Source organism: Melospiza melodia, chromosome 22 (assembly GCF_035770615.1).
Source record: "Melospiza melodia melodia isolate bMelMel2 chromosome 22, bMelMel2.pri, whole genome shotgun sequence".
Taxonomy (NCBI): Eukaryota; Metazoa; Chordata; class Aves; order Passeriformes; family Passerellidae; genus Melospiza; species Melospiza melodia.
In genome coordinates this window covers 13608881-13628839 of record NC_086215.1, presented here as the reverse complement: position 1 = coordinate 13628839, position 19959 = coordinate 13608881, and the positions used below count along the sequence as shown (strand labels likewise).

General features: G+C 49.4%; 1 protein-coding gene across 14 annotated transcripts; it reads right to left on the bottom strand.

The window, feature by feature from the left end:
• Positions 1 to 5908: 5908 nt before the first annotated feature.
• On the bottom strand, positions 5909 to 19660 carry LOC134428286 (uncharacterized). Of its 14 annotated transcripts, none has more exons than XR_010030363.1 (8): positions 19646 to 19660; positions 18659 to 18758; positions 14368 to 14484; positions 13661 to 13791; positions 12206 to 12331; positions 10059 to 10227; positions 8374 to 8575; positions 5909 to 8252 (listed from the first exon to the last, which is right to left on the bottom strand). XR_010030363.1 is itself a non-coding variant. In XM_063174872.1 (8 exons), the coding sequence occupies exons 1-6, from the start codon at positions 17455 to 17457 to the stop codon at positions 10218 to 10220; spliced, it is 708 nt and encodes a 235-aa protein (XP_063030942.1). In that variant the 5' UTR covers positions 17458 to 17587; the 3' UTR covers positions 5909 to 8252; positions 8374 to 8575; positions 10059 to 10217. The 14 variants fall into 14 exon arrangements, 4 of the variants coding, with proteins under 4 accessions (XP_063030942.1, XP_063030943.1, XP_063030944.1 ...); XR_010030361.1 differs by lacking the exons at positions 18659 to 18758; positions 19646 to 19660 and adding exons at positions 15086 to 15368; positions 17449 to 17587; XR_010030365.1 differs by lacking the exons at positions 18659 to 18758; positions 19646 to 19660 and adding exons at positions 15086 to 15368; positions 17449 to 17587 and having other exon boundaries at positions 14388 to 14484.
• Positions 19661 to 19959: the final 299 nt, after the last annotated feature.

Below are 19959 nucleotides of genomic sequence, written 5' to 3'. Positions count from 1 at the left end.
CACTTCCCAGCCCCACAGAGATTTCAGCCGCACCCCAAGAGGTGCCATCACAGGCGCAGGCAATATTCTAGCATCGACGGGGTTTTCAGGCGCGAGCTTGCCGCCCCCTTTCCCCACTCCACACATCCTGTTCTACTATTAGCGGCAATACCCAGCCCCTGCATCCATGTCACAGGCCTACAGTGATCTCGGCGTAAGAACAATACACTGCCTTTACCAGCCCTAAGGTTGCTGTCATGTGTTAAGCTGCAATCCCAGTCCCACAGTGATTAAGACCAGGCCCAGTGATTTCAGCTCTTGACCCACAAGCTTTATTTTACTGCCAGCTCTCTTCTTCCAGCTCCAGCTCTCTGTTTCTCCAGCTTCAAATGCCAGCATCTGGCTCTTGGCTCCAGCTGGGCAACAATTCAGCTCTGGCACGAGCCTCCGAAAGCCCACCCCACCATCCATATGCTAGCCCTGCAGTGATTTTAGCTCCCACCGAGCAGTCCCCAGTCACTTTGCACACCCCTGCGTAAGTTGTCCTGGATGCCCACGGCCCCGTTCACAGGTCTAGTGCCTTTGCCATTTTCATTCAAATTGCAAGCCCCGCAGTGCACTTCCCAGCCCCACAGAGATTTCAGCCGCACCCCAAGAGGTGCCATCACAGGCGCAGGCCATATTCTAGCATCGATGGGGTTTTCAGGCGCGAGCTTGCCGCCCCCTTTCCCCACTCCACACATCCTGTTCTACTATTAGCGGCAATACCCAGCCCCTGCATCCATGTCACAGGCCTACAGTGATCTCGGCGCAAGAACAATACACTGCCTTTACCAGCCCTAAGGTTGCTGTCATGTGTTAAGCTGCAATCCCAGTCCCACAGTGATTAAGACCAGGCCCAGTGATTTCAGCTCTTGACCCACAAGCTTTATTTTACTGCCAGCTCTCTTCTTCCAGCTCCAGCTCTCTGTTTCTCCAGCTTCAAATGCCAGCATCTGGCTCTTGGCTCCAGCTGGGCAACAATTCAGCTCTGGCACGAGCCTCCGAAAGCCCACCCCACCATCCATATGCTAGCCCTGCAGTGATTTTAGCTCCCACCGAGCAGTCCCCAGTCACTTTGCACACCCCTGCGTAAGTTGTCCTGGATGCCCACGGCCCCGTTCACAGGTCTAGTGCCTTTGCCATTTTCATTCAAATTGCCAGCCCCACAGTCCACTTCCCAGCCCCACAGAGATTTCAGCCGCACCCCAAGAGGTGCCATCACAGGCGCAGGCAATATTCTAGCATCGACGGGGTTTTCAGGCGCGAGCTTGCCGCCCCCTTTCCCCACTCCACACATCCTGTTCTACTATTAGCGGCAATACCCAGCCCCTGCATCCATGTCACAGGCCTACAGTGATCTCGGCGCAAGAACAATACACTGCCTTTACCAGCCCTAAGGTTGCTGTCATGTGTTAAGCTGCAATCCCAGTCCCACAGTGATTAAGACCAGGCCCAGTGATTTCAGCTCTTGACCCACAAGCTTTATTTTACTGCCAGCTCTCTTCTTCCAGCTCCAGCTCTCTGTTTCTCCAGCTTCAAATGCCAGCATCTGGCTCTTGGCTCCAGCTGGGCAACAATTCAGCTCTGGCACGAGCCTCCGAAAGCCCACCCCACCATCCATATGCTAGCCCTGCAGTGATTTTAGCTCCCACCGAGCAGTCCCCAGTCACTTTGCACACCCCTGCGTAAGTTGTCCTGGATGCCCACGGCCCCGTTCACAGGTCTAGTGCCTTTGCCATTTTCATTCAAATTGCAAGCCCCGCAGTGCACTTCCCAGCCCCACAGAGATTTCAGCCGCACCCCAAGAGGTGCCATCACAGGTGCAGGCAATATTCTGCCATCGACGGGGTTTTCAGGCGCGAGCTTGCCGCCCCCTTTCCCCACTCCACACATCCTGTTCTACTATTAGCGGCAATACCCAGCCCCTGCATCCATGTCACAGGCCTACAGTGATCTCGGCGCAAGAACAATACACTGCCTTTACCAGCCCTAAGGTTGCTGTCATGTGTTAAGCTGCAATCCCAGTCCCACAGTGATTAAGACCAGGCCCAGTGATTTCAGCTCTTGACCCACAAGCTTTATTTTACTGCCAGCTCTCTTCTTCCAGCTCCAGCTCTCTGTTTCTCCAGCTTCAAATGCCAGCATCTGGCTCCAGCTGGGCAACAATTCAGCTCTGGCACGAGCCTCCGAAAGCCCACCCCACCATCCATATGCTAGCCCTGCAGTGATTTTAGCCCCCACCGAGCAGTCCCCAGTCACTTTGCACACCCCTGCGTAAGTTGTCCTGGATGCCCACGGCCCCGTTCACAGGTCTAGTGCCTTTGCCATTTTCATTCAAATTGCCAGCCCCGCAGTGCACTTCCCAGCCCCACAGAGATTTCAGCCGCACCCCAAGAGGTGCCATCACAGGCGCAGGCAATATTCTAGCATCGACGGGGTTTTCAGGCGCGAGCTTGCCGCCCCCTTTCCCCACTCCACACATCCTGTTCTACTATTAGTGGCAATACCCAGCCCCTGCATCCGTGTCACAGGCCTACAGTGATCTCGGCGCAGGAACACTACAGTCTCAGGTACCAGCCCTAAGGTTAATGTGATGTGTTAAGCCGCAATTCCAGCCGCACAATGACGAGACCAGGCCCAGTGATCCCAGCTCTTTTAGCCCTTTTCCCACAAGCTTTATTTTACTGCCAGCTCTCTTCTTCCAGCTCTGTGTCCCATTCTGCGATTCGTCCTCAGATGCACAGTGAGTATCCCTTGTAGCAGTGACTCTTTCTGCAGCACTGCCGTCCCCACCCCGGCCCCAGTGATTTCAGCTCCAGTCCCACAAGCTTTATTTAACTGCCAGCTCTTCTTTTGCACTTTCTGCTCAAAATCTTCACAGTAGTGCCACACAATACTACTTGTGCTTCTCAGGACAGGATCTTTGTTTTAGCTCTAGTTCTTGAGCTCTGATCACAGCCCTTACAGCAATTTCAATTCCAACCATGCAGTTCACCTCCCCGCTCCACCATCCCTATCCCAGCCCCACGGGGGTTTTACACCAAACCCTACCATATTTCTGTCTCCTCCAGGTCTGCTGCCTCAGCTCCAGCTCCTCAGCTTCCTACTGGCTGCAGCTAAATGCTGCTCATGCTTCTCACTGCACCTTGGGGCTGTTGATAAGGCCACAAATCAGTTACTGCCATCATTACAATTTCAGTATCTCTAGAAGCTGTCCCATCCACCCACCCAGCCCTAAGTGGCAACCTTAAGTGGCATCCCAACTCTGGGGACACTGGAGGCCTGAAGCTCAACATCCACCCTCCCCCTCACCCTGGCTCTTAGCCCAGCACCTGCACAAAGGCCCCCTCACCTCCCCTCAGGCAGCTGCAGGGGCTGGGAATAGCCACTGGACTCCTGCCCCCCCATCCCAAAAGGCACTCTTGGGCTGGTTCTTGGGCCCTAGAACCCTCTGAGCCCCCACACCCTCAGCCCCTCGTTGCTACCACAGGGCAGGGGCTGGGAACCCCCAGGCATAACCTGCAGGCCCTGTGCTGCAGCTCCATGCCTTCCTCCCATGGCATTTATCTAGCCTCAGCATTTCCACCACTCCACATTGTTTTGGGCCTGACTCATGCCAAAATCATTATTCCACACCCTGGGGTTTTATGTCCCCACTGCTCTCACAACTGGTGTTTCAGCCCCAGTCCCACAACCCTTACCAAATTAACATGACATATCTAGTAAAGAAAACAAATCAAACCAAAAAGATGTATTAAAACAGGCAATAATAAAATAACACAATTAAGAAAAAAAACATTACAAGTAAAAACAAAATAAAGTAATAAAAATACAAAATCAAGCTTTATTCCTCGTATTCTGAACATTTCTTTACATCCAGAAACCACAAAACGGCTACTTCCCAGCCCCCAGTGACAGCAGACGGTGCCCCCCCCCCCCCCCCACCGCGCCACTCCAGGCCCCACACCAGCCGCCGGCTACCCGAGCCACGCAGGGCGCGGCAGAAAGAACTGGACACGGCCGGCCCCAGATACGGCCGCAGGCATCGCGTCCGTGCTCACCAGCGCTCCCCGGATCAGCTGCCGCGGGGGTCCCGTCCTGCCGCAGCGCCGCTCCTCGGACCGCGCATCCGCAGCTCCCGTCGCTCCCAGCTTCGCCGCCGAACTGACGCCGCTGCCTCTCCAACGCCCGCTATTTATGCCCCACGGGCGGACAGCCAGCCAATCACAACCCGAGGCAGCGCCTGCCGGCTCCACCAATCCCAGCCCGCCAATTCCCGCCGCGCTCGGATCCGCGACTCCCCGCGGTCCCCTCAAGCGCTGCTCCCGCCGCCGCCATTGCTGTGGCCGCGTCCGCCCGCTCCCCGCCGCCTGCCCGCTTCCCTGGACCAGAACCTGATCCCGACCAGGACCTGAACTGGAAGCTCCCGGCCGCCCTTCCCGTCCGCAACAGCGCCTGCCGAGGCAGCGGCAGCGGGGACGCTGCTCCGCCGGCTCCCAAAGCGGCGGTGGCGGGAGCGGCGCCTCAGACGTACGGGCGAGCGGGGCCAGTCTGAGGCGGCGAGCCGCGACTGAGCGGGCTGAGATTGGCGGGACCGCTTCCGGTTTGAAAGGGCGGCTGTGATTGGACAGGGCGGACGGAGAAAGGCGGGCCGTGATTGGCAGGTTTAGGAGCCGTCAGGCTGAGGCCCGTGGGAGCGTGGGGCGGAGCTCGCAGGCGGCGGCGGCGGCGGCGGCGGCGGCGGCGGCGGCGGCGGCGGCGGCGGCGGCGGCGGCGGCGGCGGCGGCGGCGGCGGCGGCGGCGGCGGCGGCGGCGGCGGCGGCGGCGGCGGCGGCGGCGGCGGCGGCGGCGGCGGCGGCGGCGGCGGCGGCGGCGGCCGCGCTCGCCAAACCCCCGTCCCCTTCTCCGGCCTTCTCTCGTGCCCAGGTCCCGGCGAAAAGACTCCCGCAGAGCCCCTACCGGAGAGCCCCATCGGCACTCGGGGCAGGAGGCGGAGAGGAGTGTAGCCCGGGAGGGGTTCCGTGTCGTCTTTGCGACAGCAGGGCGGACTAGGGAGCGGCGGCGATTTGGTGAGGAGAGGGCTCGGGAGCGGGGAGGGCGTGCAGCGCCCGCTGCGGGCTCTGGGTGCCTCTTCTACCGCAGTGCTTCCGCTTCTGCGGGGACTTGGCCTGCCCCGACTGGCCGAGATCAGCACCCTGGCCAAAGTTAAGTGCCCGCGTCCCCCTGCCCGCCCTCCGCCTGCTGCGGGCCCGCTGCTCACCCTCGTCGTCGGATGTTATAGATGATAAAACAATATTGGCTTTCACATTCATAGATTAGCTTTTTGCATTACAAGTATTTTGATATGGTAAAACTTATACTTACTTTGAACTGCTTTGTATAGTGTAATATGCCAGTTTATGTATGCACTGTATATTTCATATGAATAGTAGCCTGATAAATATATCGTAGGCTTTAGCAAAATGTTGAAATAGAAACTAAAGTACTTCTATGTAACTAACTCAGAAAATGGTGTAAAGCAATTATTCTGTTTCTTATAACTGCAGACTGCCCCTACCAAGTGATAATAGTGACAAAAAGAGCTTAAGCATCCAGGAAGCATTTATCGACTCTTATCGGTATTATCAGGGAGTGTGAAGCAACAGGATAAAACTACAGGAAGAAATAAAATGTGTAGACCTCATTTACAGAACGTTCTGCAGACAAGTCAGAGGTTAAAACCAAACAAGAGAGTTCCTGGAACATCAAAAAGTCAAAGGAATGTTTGAATAATGTGTAAGTTAATGAATATGCATGTAACCTCAGCAATGTAACAGTATATAGTGAACATGTTTTTAAGCTACCTCTGTGCTCTTTGGCTGTGTGCTAAAAGCATCCCAGTGCTGGATTATTTTGTCCTTTTATCCTTTAATAAACTTTTAAAAATTTTAAAGAATGAACTCTGTTTATCACATCAGTGAAGCTTAAGCTGATCTGCATCCAGGTGTTTTGGGACCTGCTGGGGCAGGCCATCGAGGTTAGTGTGGGGCTACTGCAGTGGAGGCCAAGTATTTCAACACAATAGCATAATCAGCAACGTTAATTAATTTTGTGTTCTTCATGCAAGCCTCAGCCTTAAGAACTCTACCAGCCTCTAATAATACGCATAGTGTTACTAGTATTAATATTTAGGTAAGGATTGTTAGTGTTAACACTGGTACTAAGTATGTTAGCTGGTATTTACTGTGAAGCTCTGCTCTCCCACAGTATGACAAGGTCCTGAAGCTGTCCTCAGGTGCAGAGTTAGGTGAGCACTGCTGTCCTTACCACGATCCCCCGATGGAGCCATGCTCCAGAGACGGGCAGCAATGAATCTGCAGATGCCTTCCCAAGGTGACAGAGCTTGCCCTCCTTCCCATCTGCAGTCAGGGGATGCGAAGGCAACCATTGCTGTCCTCGGCTTCATCATCTCCAGTGCAGCCAAGCACAGTATAGACAATGAGTCTCTGTCAAGTGAGCTGCAGCAGCTGGGACTGCCCAAAGGCAGGGGAAGCCCTCAGGGTGGCACCATCAGCCAGACCTGCTGGGATGTTGCTTAGTTCCCAGCCCTGCCTTCTTCACACCCAGATGGAGGGCAGGCTGCCTGCTGTGCTGTCCTCCATCACCTCCCTTCTGTACCATCAGTCCCTGGGGGCTCCTCAGGTGCTTTGGTGAGGTTTGGCAGCTGCAGGTCTGGTGTGAGCAGAGGGATTCTTCTCTTGTCTCCCCTCATAAGCAAAGCATGCCAGCCAGCTGTGCTGTTTCAGTGGAAACCGAGTTACATTTGTATCCTAACAGGAGCTATAATGGGACAGAAATTTTAGGGTAAAATACAGGTGCTGTTCCCAGGATGGAGCTGGGTTGGCATGCTCCACAACGATTCCCCATACAACCATAAGGACCTGCTAAGGGGGGTGGAGTGGAATGGGGCACCACAACCAGGCTCTGCCAAAATCTTTGCAGGGGCAGCAACTCCATGTGTACTTTGAAGCTTATTAACTGCATAACAAGGGCTATTTGGCATATGTAGGAACACTTTCCAACCTAGCATCTGAAGACCAATTTAGAGGAGGCGCCTCTAAGTCGAAAGCCAGCCAGACCTTATGTTCTTAGCACCATTCATTTAGAAGAAATCCTGTTACATTTGCAAATTTAAGAGGTGACACCCCCATTCAGACCATGGCTCCTGGGTGCCAACAATAGCTCTTTTCAACAGCAAGGAAATCTGCATGCCCTAGTGTCTCAAGGTCACTTCACCTGAGAGTCCAGAGACCCTAATCCAGCCAGAGTCCTAGCTCCCAGAAAACTTCTGCTATAAGAAATCCTTCAAAGTGTGCAATTCTAGGAGTGGAAATCCTACAGGAAACACGAGGCTTCAGGCTCCAAATGGGATCTCTTTTCCACACAGTGGAAAACTCAGCAAGCCCTTCTGGCAAGACCAGTTCACAGGAGGCCTAGCTGGGTATGATAACAAGTAGACAGAGAGACATGGGAAATGGGGAATCTAGGCCCAAAGGAATGAGGAAGAGTTGATGGTATAGTTTAACCAGTAGATCGCTTGGCTTACAGAATTTCATGAAACATTAAGTACAAAAAAAGTCAAACAAGTATCAGACCTGCCTATTTTCTCACCATTGCATAAGAAAATCCTAAAAGCAGTATAAAGTCACTGCCTAAAACTGATCATAGGATGTAACAAAAAAACAATTTAGGTCATTTGCTAAACTCCAGCAGCCAAGCTGGCCCTACCAAATGTGTATGTTTATATATACAGCAAACAAAACCAAAACCCAAGTAATACCTATCAGAACTCTATTAAAGAAACCTATTGTAATTAATCCTACCTCAAATACAAACCAACCCATCCAGAAAGTTAGCTTCACTCCAAAAACAATTTACACAGAGTTAATAATACCAAGAAATAAAACAACACACCATATACCACCAATGAATATAATAGTGAAGAAAAAAAACCCCACATTTTTTTCTTTGTTTTAATTTAAACTAACTTCCTTTATTAGCTAGAACAAAAGATTATGCCAGGACTGTAACAACAACTTCTTCTCCTTCTGAAATGTCCCTTCTCATTCCCAAATTCCTTACAACTTCTGAGTTTAAATCCAAGCAAAATTTGTGCACTTGTGCGTTCGATGCGCCCGTCAGATTCTCTGTTTCCCTCCACATCTTCTTACAATTTCAGTCTTCACGCTGTCCTGCCGTCATGAGTTTGACAGAAGAATTGGCACATGTTAACAGAGGATTTCCCTCCCTCCCTCCCTCTGGTTTCCTTAGCACATATCAGTCAATCCCAAACCTGCAATGATGCACACTCACCCCAAGGCTCACAGCAAGCATGCAGCAGCTCAGGCTTACTTGGCTCCAGGGCTCTGTGCCTCAGATAGCTGAGGAAACTTCTGATGAGCCTCTGTTCCAATAAATTGGAATGCAAACTCAGCTCCATCTCAGGGTCTTGGCGGGAGGCAGGAGAACATCTGGCTGAGCCACAAAAAATCCTTTCTTGGGCGGCTGCACTCTGCTGGAAAGGGGAAGCACATGCTAGTGAACAGCCGCTCAGAAACAATTCTTTTCTAATGTTACCTGCTCTACTTGACTGCTCACTAACACAAGTCTAATTTTATCATTGCAGGGAGAATTCTGTGGGAAAATGTCTGATGAGCAGCATCAAAGGCCTTGCTCCCTGCCACACAGCCTGCAACACCCTTGGGAGAGCAGAACAGTAAAATCACCAAACTCTCCTTTCCATGGGGAAGGGTAGAAGATTACTGTGGGAGGCATATAATGCTCCTATAAATGCACAGCCATTTGCTTTCAGAAGCCCAGAGTTAAGGATCTTCTCTAGGAAGCCAGACATGACATGATATTTCTAAGATTTTCTTCCTTATTGAAGGAAATGTATGTATATACACACTCTTATAAACGTATGTATGTTTTTGGGTTTTTTTTTCTTCTGAAGTTCCCAAGCTCCCAACTTTCTTCTGAAGTTCTGAAGAATGATTTCCCATCTTGAGTAATTTAGAAGAAATGGCCCCTGTGACTCTGGACAGAAGGGCTACCTGCATTTTTGATCATGACAGCTTTTGGGTTTACCCTGGAAGCAGGAGCAGCCAGAGCTGAGGCTCTGCAGAGGCTGACCCCGGCCAGCCCCTTCCTCACTTATCTGTGTGACAATGACTTCCAGGCAGAAGGATGCAAAGCAGGTTTTTGTCTTTTCTCTTGAATGCCAATAGGTAAAATATTTAGGCTTTGAAATAACTAATTACCCTCTCTTTGAACTATCCCAAGGACACTTTTAAAGAAAAGACAGAAGACTGCTGGTACATCCATATGGGATCAGGAGCAAAGCAGCAAGGATCCGAGGCCAGCGGCGTGGCCGGGCAGTGTCACGTCCCTGCCACCCTGTGACAAGGCACACAGCTGCAGAGCCCCAGAGCCTGCAGGCCCTGCAGCTGCCACACGGATGGACCTGGTTCCCTCCCCGGGTGCCCAGAGGGAAACCTGAGGGCAGGCGTCCACCCCGAGGGTGCACCCAGAGCCCCGGGCAGGGATGGAGTCGCTGGCTGCTCTCTGGGGACGAGACCCTCCCTGCAGGTGACACTGCCTTGTCCTCTCCCTCCCTGGGGGACAGGGACCTCCAGGGTCTATGACCAGCCTCCTTCTGTCAGCATCCAGGTGCTGTGTTAGAGCCAGAGGGGTCAAGGCTTTCCAGAACCATAGGACCCTTTAGGCTGGAAAAGCCTTCTAAGGTCATCGAGCCCAGCTGCTGCCCCAGCACTGCCAAGCCCCCACCCAAATCAGGTCCCTAAACACCACATCTTGCCATGCTTTAAATGTCTCCAGCAATGGGGACTGCCCTGGGCAGCCCGCTCCTACGCCTGACCACCCTTTCAGTGAACAAACTGGTCCTCAAAGCCAATCTAAGCCTTCCCTGCTGCAACTTGAGGCCATTTCCTTTTGTCACGTCACTTCTTACCGGAGAGATCTCGGCACTTAAACCTTACCTGCCCCTTCCCTAGGAGGTCTCTGGCTTGCCTGGATGAGAGGAGAAACACTCCCACCACAGGAACGGCAGCTCAGCAGGTCCCACACCGAGGCAGGGGAGCAGCTGTCCTCACCAGAGCTCCCGTGTCAGCTCTCAGAGATCGGCTCTGCTCAGTGCTTCAGAATTGGCTGTTTGGAGGAAGGGGAAAAAACAGGTTAGCCAAGATTTTTATCCAGACTTATCTGATGTCTTTGCCTGCTTTGCCTCTTCCTGACTTCCTCCTGCTAAGAAAACAGCTGCCTTTGGACTTCTAGGGGGAACTGTCACGTAATGCTCAAAAAGAAACTACAGAAATGTGTCTCATTTTTAAAGACTCAGCAGAGAAGACAGATAACTGCAGCTTCTCCATCCCCACTGCCTGCAGAGCTGCCAGGCACCAGGCCAGCTCTGCTGCTGCTTCAAGTTGTTCCCAACTCTGCTGCAAGAACTGAAGGCTGCTTTGGCGTGCCATTGCTCCGCTTCTCCCAAAAAAGATCTTTCAGTGCTGTTACCCCTCCACGGGAAGGGCCTTTCTGTCTCACACACTCGGTGACACGAGGCTGCACGAAGCTGCAGCAGCCTCTGCTCCGGGTGGGAAGGGCTTTCTTCCTCCTCTGGCACCTGGCTGGCACAGGTTGCTCACAGATGCTGGGGCTGCCCCATCCCTGGAAGTGTTTGAGGCCCATTGGTGCTCTGGGATCAGGCTCACAGCAACCTGGTCCATGGAACCATGTCCCTGCCCACGGCAGCAGGCTTGGAATCAGGTGATCTTCAGAGCCCCTTCCAACCTGAATTATTCCATGATTCTATGAACTCAAAAAACTCGGGGAAGAAATCTGTAAAGGTCACTAAATACATAAAAGCATATCCCCATCAGCATAATTTTGAATGAAAAGTATATCTACAAACAGGGAGAAATATTCTATGTATTTGCTGCTGCTACCTTTCAGGCGTAATTTTAGCTATCGCTTCACGTTTTTAAATATTCTCTTTTGAAATAATAAGCAGTGTTCAAATTTTAGCATTTTTACACTATTGCAGAAGCAAAAATCGCTGACAGTCAGGCCGTGTCATTCTTTATGGAGCAGAGCCATCGTGACAGAATTTTTACAGGACGTCACTCCACAGAGAGCACCAAATTCCATATCAGTTGGCAGCTCTGTTCCTCCACATCAGAAAGCTAAACTAGGACAAGACAGCCTCGGGCTTCATGAAGGGCAAGGCGATAAGAGACGCGCCTTAATAATATCATTACAATTTCCACAGATCTGTCACCTGATCTGTGACAGCACAGCACCCTGGCCGAGAGGAAGGTGAGCCTGCCCAGGACAGGGGTGGAACTAGGTCGTTTTCAGGATCTCTTCCACCCCAAACCATTCTGTGGTGTGATGAAACAGGAGAGTTGTAAGGGAGAAGAAGGATGAATTCCTTTGGAAGGATAATTGTTTGCCTCTCTAGTAGCAGGTTTTGCTGGCAGGATTGTTTTGCTCTTGCACTGACTGACTTTGGCTGAAGGTGCTTCACCCTGCAGAGAGCGCTAACAGCCTGCTGCACACGCTGTTCTTGGGCAGACTGCACGGAGCTCGAGGGCAAAGAGCCCCCAGCAGTTCCGTGACAGGAGCAGATGCTCCTCCCCACGTTTGGAAATATCCATTAGGGATTTTTCCAGGGGACGGCAACAGCAGACCGGTGTGCACTGCAAGGGCAGACTCTGCAGGCTGCCTGAAACCTGGCTGGGCTCCAATCAAAGCACCTCTTCAGTCTGCTTCTCCCGCTCCTGGTATTGAGCCTAGCTGGCACCCCAGCGCACGGTTACTGGAATACAGAATAAATCAGTGCTGCAGTGAACTGCACTACAAGCTCTGCAGCTCTCGCTGTGTGTGCAGGGCTTAAAACACACCTGGTGCATTTGAAACAGATGAAAATTATGGCTCCCCCTGAATAAACATGATTTCTCTCCTAGATATCATAAATACTTATAAATAAATACTTATCATAAATACTTATACATAAATACTTATTTTGAAAAATAATACTTCAAGGGGTGATCAGAATGGGAGCACAGACAAATGCAAAGAATAAAAACTACAGCGTTTGATGCTTTATCAAATGGTGTGTCTGCCCTACCGTGTCGGGAAGCTGGACTGCTGGACCCAACTTTGCAGCACATTCTTGTCATTGCTTCTGAGCCACCTTCCGCAGCTGCTCTCGTGGCATTTGCCGTGCCGTTTGCAAATTACAATACGAGCGAACCTGGAAGACAAAGCACAAGATAAATTTACAGCTGGACAGTAAAATCTTTTTCTCCAAAATGCAATCAATGTACAGCTTTCCCCGTAAGCTGAAGTACAGGCCAAATTCATAGAATCATTTGGGTCAGAAAAGCCCTTCAGGCAGTGAAAACGAGCATTTAGGTGTGGTGTGAAGCTTGGGGAGCCCTGAAGAGGCCGTAAAAGTCAACTGATATTCTTTGGAAATTACAAATAAAAAATGGGAGGAATGAATTTACAATGAATCCAGTGCGGAAACGCCACAAGGGACAGCTTGTAGGGGAGATGCCTGAAAGCCAAAGCTGTGCTTCAGTGGCATCTGAGGTGGCAATTTTGCAGAGTGCCTGTACACAAGTTTCTTTTCACTGTGAGCAGCGGCTCAGAAGACCTGGCTGTAAAAAACACAGGTTACTGTCCCCAAGCACATGCCAGTGGTCTGGAAAAGGGTGACACTGGTTGACATGACTGTTGTGTTTGCTAAAGGGGAGAGCTCCTCAGTCCTCCTCACTTCACTGATGCTCCCAGTTGTGGTGCAGGTGAATGGCACCACTGGGCTGTGCTTCACCTCCCTGGGTATATTCTGTGCAGGGAACTGCAATGCCATTGCAACTTTTCTGCTCTCGCATCATTCTTCCAGAAAAAAACAGTACCTTGAAGGGGAAAGTGCCCTGTCCCTGTCCCACTTCCTTTGTCACTTGTGGTAACCCGCAGCACATTCCCTGCACATGTTATCTGAATGTTAACTCTGTTCACAAGTGCTGTGAATAAACCCAAATCCAACTGAGAAAGTTCCTCTTTGCTCACATTTCAATACAAGGCTGGAACTATCACCTTGCAAAGAACTTTCCTCTACCAGTGCTAGATGCAAAACTAAAAAGCCAACCTAGGAATGCCTGCCACACTCCAGCACACAAAGCTGCTGCTGTTTCTGATGCTTTTAATGGCTTAGGCTGAGGGCTTTTCTGTTCTTCCTTTGCTCTGCTAATGGGAAGGACTTTGAGACCTCTTTGAACTAGCTACAGATACGGAAGATTGAGTAAACAAGTATTCTTCAGCCCATTTCTCTTAAGAGTTTGTCCTGACAGATATCTTCTCCCTCCTGAGGGTTAGATTATAGCTTGTTTTTCCCTTTTTTTCCCCTTTAGCCCCTGAAGCATTTCGCACCCTGCTGGGCAAATGCCCAGAAGTAATCAGACTGCCTGAACACGGGAAACGCAGACAAAAGAAAAGGCTGGAAGTTACTGTTCTTCTCCCAGCTGGCACTGCCAACTCCTGAGGGCTCAGCCACGACAGCCCACGTTTCTGAGAGTACCTGTACGCTCTGGGTGTGTGCAGCCCTTGGGTCCTGCGGCAGCCTGGAGCTGCAGGCTCGCATATCCACCCCGAGCTCCTGGAACCTCCAGGACAAAGCCACCTCTCCCTGCTGCTCCCGTGTTGCTCTGCCTGTGGAGCAGGGAGGGAAGGCACACAGGTTAGCACAGTGGCAGTGCACGAGCTGCCAGGCGTCACCCATCTGACCTGCACCAAAGAGAAAAATCTTAATTTTCAAAACTTCCCATCATGCCACACAAAACACTGAAGCCTTCCAAATCTGGAAGGGATAGCCTGGCATGATGCCCCCCCAGGTCATATCTTACATAAAGAGTTCTTTTTCTCCTGCACAAGGCTCTATATCCTACTTTGACAGATATACAAATATCTATAGAAACTACAGACATTCAATAAGCGATCTTAAATCATAACAGCCAGGCCTCTGTATGGCCGCGCTTAACTCCTGCTGAGCTCAGGCCATCTCCCCATTCCTCAGGCATCAGAAAGCACTGAAACTCCCGTGTTTTCCTGGGGGCTGCCTGCTTGCAGCTGCCCTCCTCTCACCAATGGGGCCACCTGCCAGGCTCCCCTGTGCACAGGGCACAGCAGCCTCCAAGGGGAGTATTCGTCTGTTTGAGAGGTGATTAAAAGCCTGGGGAAAAAAAAAGCTCAGCGATACTGTGGCTCTGAAGGTGCAAGAATCATTACCCTGGAGATGTGCAGGTCACCTGGTTCATGCTGGGCATGCTCTCTGCTCACTTCACCTGAGCGTTCAGCTGGAGAGATCCATTTCCACGCGCTGGGCTGGGCCCATCTCCGTCCCTGCTGTGAGAAGGTGTTCGGGGGGATGCCACTGCCTGCTCAGCAGAGGCTCCACACACTCTGCCAGCAGCAGGGGCAGCCTTTGAGGCCACACCAGCCTGGCGGAGAGTCACTGAGCCATTATGACAGCCACTGATGAATCCTCAACCTGAACCCCAAATTTCACCAGAGCAGTTCTTCCCCAATTTGCTGCTAACAGCTGTACACTGCAGCTCCTCTGCTGTTTCCCAGCTACAGATGCGTGCCAGCACAGGAATATCAGTGTATTTTTTTCCTCCACATCTGTCTGATAACGTTGGCTGTAACGCTGGCATTGTCACGACTATTAAGTCATCCATGCTAAAATGAAATAAACCCCCCACTTTGAAGCACTGAATTCTCTACCAAAGCAAGTGTCTTACTGCTGTCTGCTTGGCCATACTGGGCAGCTTATTTTCATTCGGACAAATGAAATGAGCTTTTCCAGTACAAAACCCCTCTCCAGCAGCACAGGACGTACCACGACCAAGAGAAGCGCCCCCGCCAATGCCCGTCACCGGCCCCCCAGAACCCGCCCGCCCGCGGCGCCGCTGAGCCCACAGCCCCTGGGCTCGGCACTGCGTACCTCACGGACAATCCCGCCGCTGCGGCCTCGGGGTGCCCAACAGCCGGTCCGGGGCACGGGCCGCGCGGCTCCTTTCTCCCGCCCTTGGTGCCGCCATCTCGGGACGCCCGAGCGCGTCCCGGCCGAGCCGCTGCCAAGGTCGCGATCGCGCCTGCGCCGCGGCAGAGACGCGTAATGGCCGCCGCCCCTCGGCTGCCTGTGCGGGGGGGCTGCGCTGCTGCCGCGCTCTGGGGCGGGCGGGGAAGGCGGGCAGAAGACCAGCTGCGATGCCCTCAAAAATCCTCTAAAATAAATGCCAAACACCTGCCTCTTACCCTCCAAGAACCAAAGAAGCCCCCTTCCTTTAAAACCATCTTGAAATATATTTTATATTTCTATTTTTTATATTTACATCCACATGCATATTTATACCGGACACTGATGTGTTAAGTAATTGATATAGTACATTACGTCTATTCCTATTATTGATATTTATTTATCTGTTGTGTTTTCATATATATCTTTATATATTGATTGCATATTTCTATACTTAGATTAATATTTCTATACCAGTTCCATTATTCCAAATAAAAACCCCATCAGTAAACAAATGAACATAAAAAAGCCCTTTCTTTTAAGCGACATTGAAATAGTATAATTTATACTTTGTATAATTATATTCAGATTAATATTTATTGTCTCTTTTGACGCAATAATGATAATATATAATATAAATAAAATTCCAGAAGTTTATTTAAATGCTTATTTAAATTCCTTGTCATATCTACTCCTACAACAAATTTTTTCCTCTATTTTTAAATTTTACATATCTAGATGTATTTATGACATATTACTATACTTAGATTACCACCTTTATATTGTTTGTATTTGTAATTTTTAAAGTCAAAACCCTGCCTATTGGCAAATAAAAAACCCGCTTTATTTAACTGTTTTTAAAAATATATATATATTTATAATTTTGATATGTATGTTTATCATTTGTTAAATATTATAACATATTGATGTACTGTATTTAGAAATACTTTATACATATTTCCTATATTATGTTATAATACTTTATATACAGTATTACTTGCATTATGTATTATATCAATTTTTATTTTTCCATATTTATGAATATTTTCTATTTCTAGATATGTCTGCATATATTTGTCATACATTTCTATATTTATTTTTTGATTGGGGTTTCTATTTCTAATATCTATTTTTACACATCTATAAACATATATAATATCCTGTATTAAAATTATATCTTATTGTAATATATAGTGATATATGTTACATGGATTTTTATTAACATATTCGATTTGATTTACATTTTAGGATTTTTATTCTCACTTCAATACATATATTTGTTTTGTTTAATTAGCGTTACACTTAAATTTTACATTTAAAATCCAATTCCTAAATAAAATGACAAACAGCATCGAATTCCCACCAATATCTTCCAAAAACATCAAGATACCTCCAACAGCCAAGCAACAGCCAGCGAAAAAAACACACAACGCTCTTTTCGATAACAATTCTCATCAGGTCAGAAAAATGGAACAAAAATAAAAGGAAACCCTATTGAAACACACACAGCAAATCACAGAAACTACTGAAAAAAATGAAACCAGCCTAATAAACTCCAAACAGTGCCACTGATCCTGAATGTTACTAAAAAAAAGAAACAAAATTCTACCTCTACACTAACTCAAAGAATAAACAATTCTTTGTTTAAAAATAACTTTAAAAACCGAACTAATTAACGAAATGGGGAAAAAAAAAATTCAACCCCTAAAAACCAAGAAAACAACTACCCAAATAAATACTTAAAAAGACCCACCATGTAAATACCCATATTCCCAAAACTAAATCTGAAAAACAACAACCAAATACATCAAAGGACACACATACAAAAAAAAAAGCCCCAAAACCAAATAAACTTAAATTTACAACAAAAAAATTATTCCCAACTGAATAAACCCATAGTGCCTCAAGCTATCAAAATAAAAATACCACCTAGAAACAAACACAAAGACTAAAGACAAACGTAACCATAAACAATGTTCCCCAAATTACCCGTAACCATAAAACATACACTACAACCAAACAAACCAAATAAATAAAAGCTCTGGAAAACGATAAACTCACATGCAATTATCGAGATTAAAAACCCGCTGCTATGAACGACACGACGCTACCTCAAGCTCTCCAAAACAAACACTACACACTCACGCTAATAAAAGCCACCGCAACAGAATTAAAATGCGAACCGCTGCTTCACGCTACAACCCGTAAAAACCATTGCGCGCCCTTCTAAACATAATACCCCGGAAAAAAAATATATATCCGACTACAAAACTCAATCCGAAACGAACCTTTATCATCCCTACCGGCACCGAGAACCGTACCACTCAGGAAGAACACCATATCCCTTAGCGTACACCCGCTGCAAACCGAACACAGCGATGCAATCAACGCCTCCAAAGCGCCTCCGAACCACGGCACCGCCGAACTTTGAGCAGCCGAACCCCGCGCTCGCTGCCGGCACGGGACGGAGCGCGGCTCCCGGCAGGAAAGCGGCTCCTGCGGCGGCTGCTCCGGCACGCGGGGCCGGCGCCGCCCCGGGGAGCCCCGCCCGCTGCCCCTGCCCGGCGGGGCCGGCACCGGGCCCGGGGCTACCGGCGGCGCCCGAGCCCCGCGCCCGGAGCGGACGGAGCGGCCGGCACCGCCCGGGCCGGCGCAGCAGCGCCCGCGCCGCCTCTGCCGCCCTTGGCCGGCCCGGCCCGGCTCCGCTCGGCTCCGCACGGCTCGCACCGGCGCGGCTCCGCCCCTGCCGCCCTTGGCCGGCCCGGCCGCGCCGAATCCCCCATGCACCCCGGCAGCTGCCCGGGCCGTGCCAGCAGCGCTCCCGAGCGGGAACGTTCCGGGCCGGGCCGCGGGCACGAGGAGCGCCCTCCAATGCAGCGGCACAGCCCCATTGCAGCCCTGCAAAGGCTGCCGGAGCTGCGGCTTCCCGCAAGCCAACCCCGAAACTGACGCCGCAGGCGGGCTCACCTCACTTCAACAAGGGCAAAGAAATGCGTTCTCCCCTAAAATTTCACCCCCTATGACAGCAGAAAAGAAGGGGCGCTCCCCAAATGAAAGCCTTCGACTGATGGGAAAGGGGGCTTTCGACTTCCATTCAAACCCTTGAAAAGGAAGGACACCAGGGCTGCCCCCTCCATTTAAACCCGAGGGTGATGAAAATGGGGTGGCTGCCTTCAAATCAAACCCATAACACCACAAGAATACTTTTCCCATTCCCCTTAGAATAGAACGCAGGGATTCCCTGTGACATCCGGGATACTTCTAACAGCCTGGAAAAGGCAGCTTTTCCTGCAATCAACACCCTTAAAACCACAAGTCAAGAGGGATCCCCTCAGGTCAAACGCAGACAATAAAAGAAGAGGAGCTGCTTCCTTCTCCTTAATCCCTTTTGTCCTCACAAGCTCCATTTTTGTTCCTGGGGAACCGGGGAGGGACTGGCAAGATGAAATTGCAAAGGGGAAGGACAAAAGTCCCCGCTCCAAACCCACACAGGCTCACCTGTTCGGCTGCTGCTCCCCGGCACAAAGATTCGTCCCTCGGCACCTCCTTTAAGCGATGCTCCACGTATCCAAGCGCGGCTCCAGGTGTCCCCCCGACCCTGTGAGAAGCTCTCGCAGTCCGTCCATGAGACAGCGCCGGGAGCGCCCCATAAACCCCTCCACTCAGCAGCTCCATGCAAAAGGGAGCTGAGGCAAAGCCTCCCCCTAAAACAGCCTCGCCCCGGCAGGAGCCGGCCCCTCATCATCCTCACACTCACACCTGGGCTGCTCCGAGCCCCCATCTTCCTAACAGCTCATACCTGGGCTGCTCCGAGCCCCCATCATATATTTTTCATATTTATATTCGCATTTATATTTAGAATTTATATTACTGTATAATAAAAATTATATTATATATTGCATCTCTTCATGTTACTTACATAGATTTCTATTTCTATTTCGATTCATAGTTTGGTATTATATCTTTATATCTCTATATATTTATTATATATTTCTGTATGTCGATTTACATTTCTATAGTACTTATATTATTTAAAATAAAACCCCTGCCTCTAACGAAATAAAAAGCAAAGACACCCCTTTATTTAAAACACATTTAAAATTTTAAAAATAAATTTGTTTGTCGTAATTCTATTCACATCTATATTTGTAATTTTCATTTGTTGTATTTATAGATATTATATATATTGCAGAGTATACCTTTTTATATAATAATAGATATATTCTTTTGACACAATAGATTTCTTTTACTGATATTTATATGTATTAAATATTTATTGATATCGACATATATATGGTATATTTGGATTTCTAGTTTTATATTTTTTATGAAATCTCCAGCCTATACCCCAATAAAAGCCAAGCAATCCCCAATTTATTTAAACTATATTTAAACATAAATCCTGTCACGGCTGCATTGCACAGCACTGCCCCAAGTTAATCTGACACTTGCTCATCTCCTGGACCTGAAACTGAACCCGCTCACCTTGATCGCACCTGGCAGAACCATTTTCGTACCTTTTTCTGGCATGTCTTGTTTTTGTTTTGTTTTTTTTTGTCTTGAGTTTTTGTGGCCTTTATTGCCTCTCTTTCTTGCCTTGTTTCTTGGGGCTTTTACTCCCTTTTTCCTTGATTTTTTTCTGGCACTTCTTGGGGTTTTTTCTTCGTTTCTTCTTGCCCATTTTTGTGTTTTTTCTGGTTTTTCCTTGCCCCCTTGGGGTTTTTTTTTTTCTGGTTTTTTTTTTTTTTCTGGGTTTTTCTTTGCCTTTTTTTTTTTTTCCCCTGGATTTTTCTTCCCCA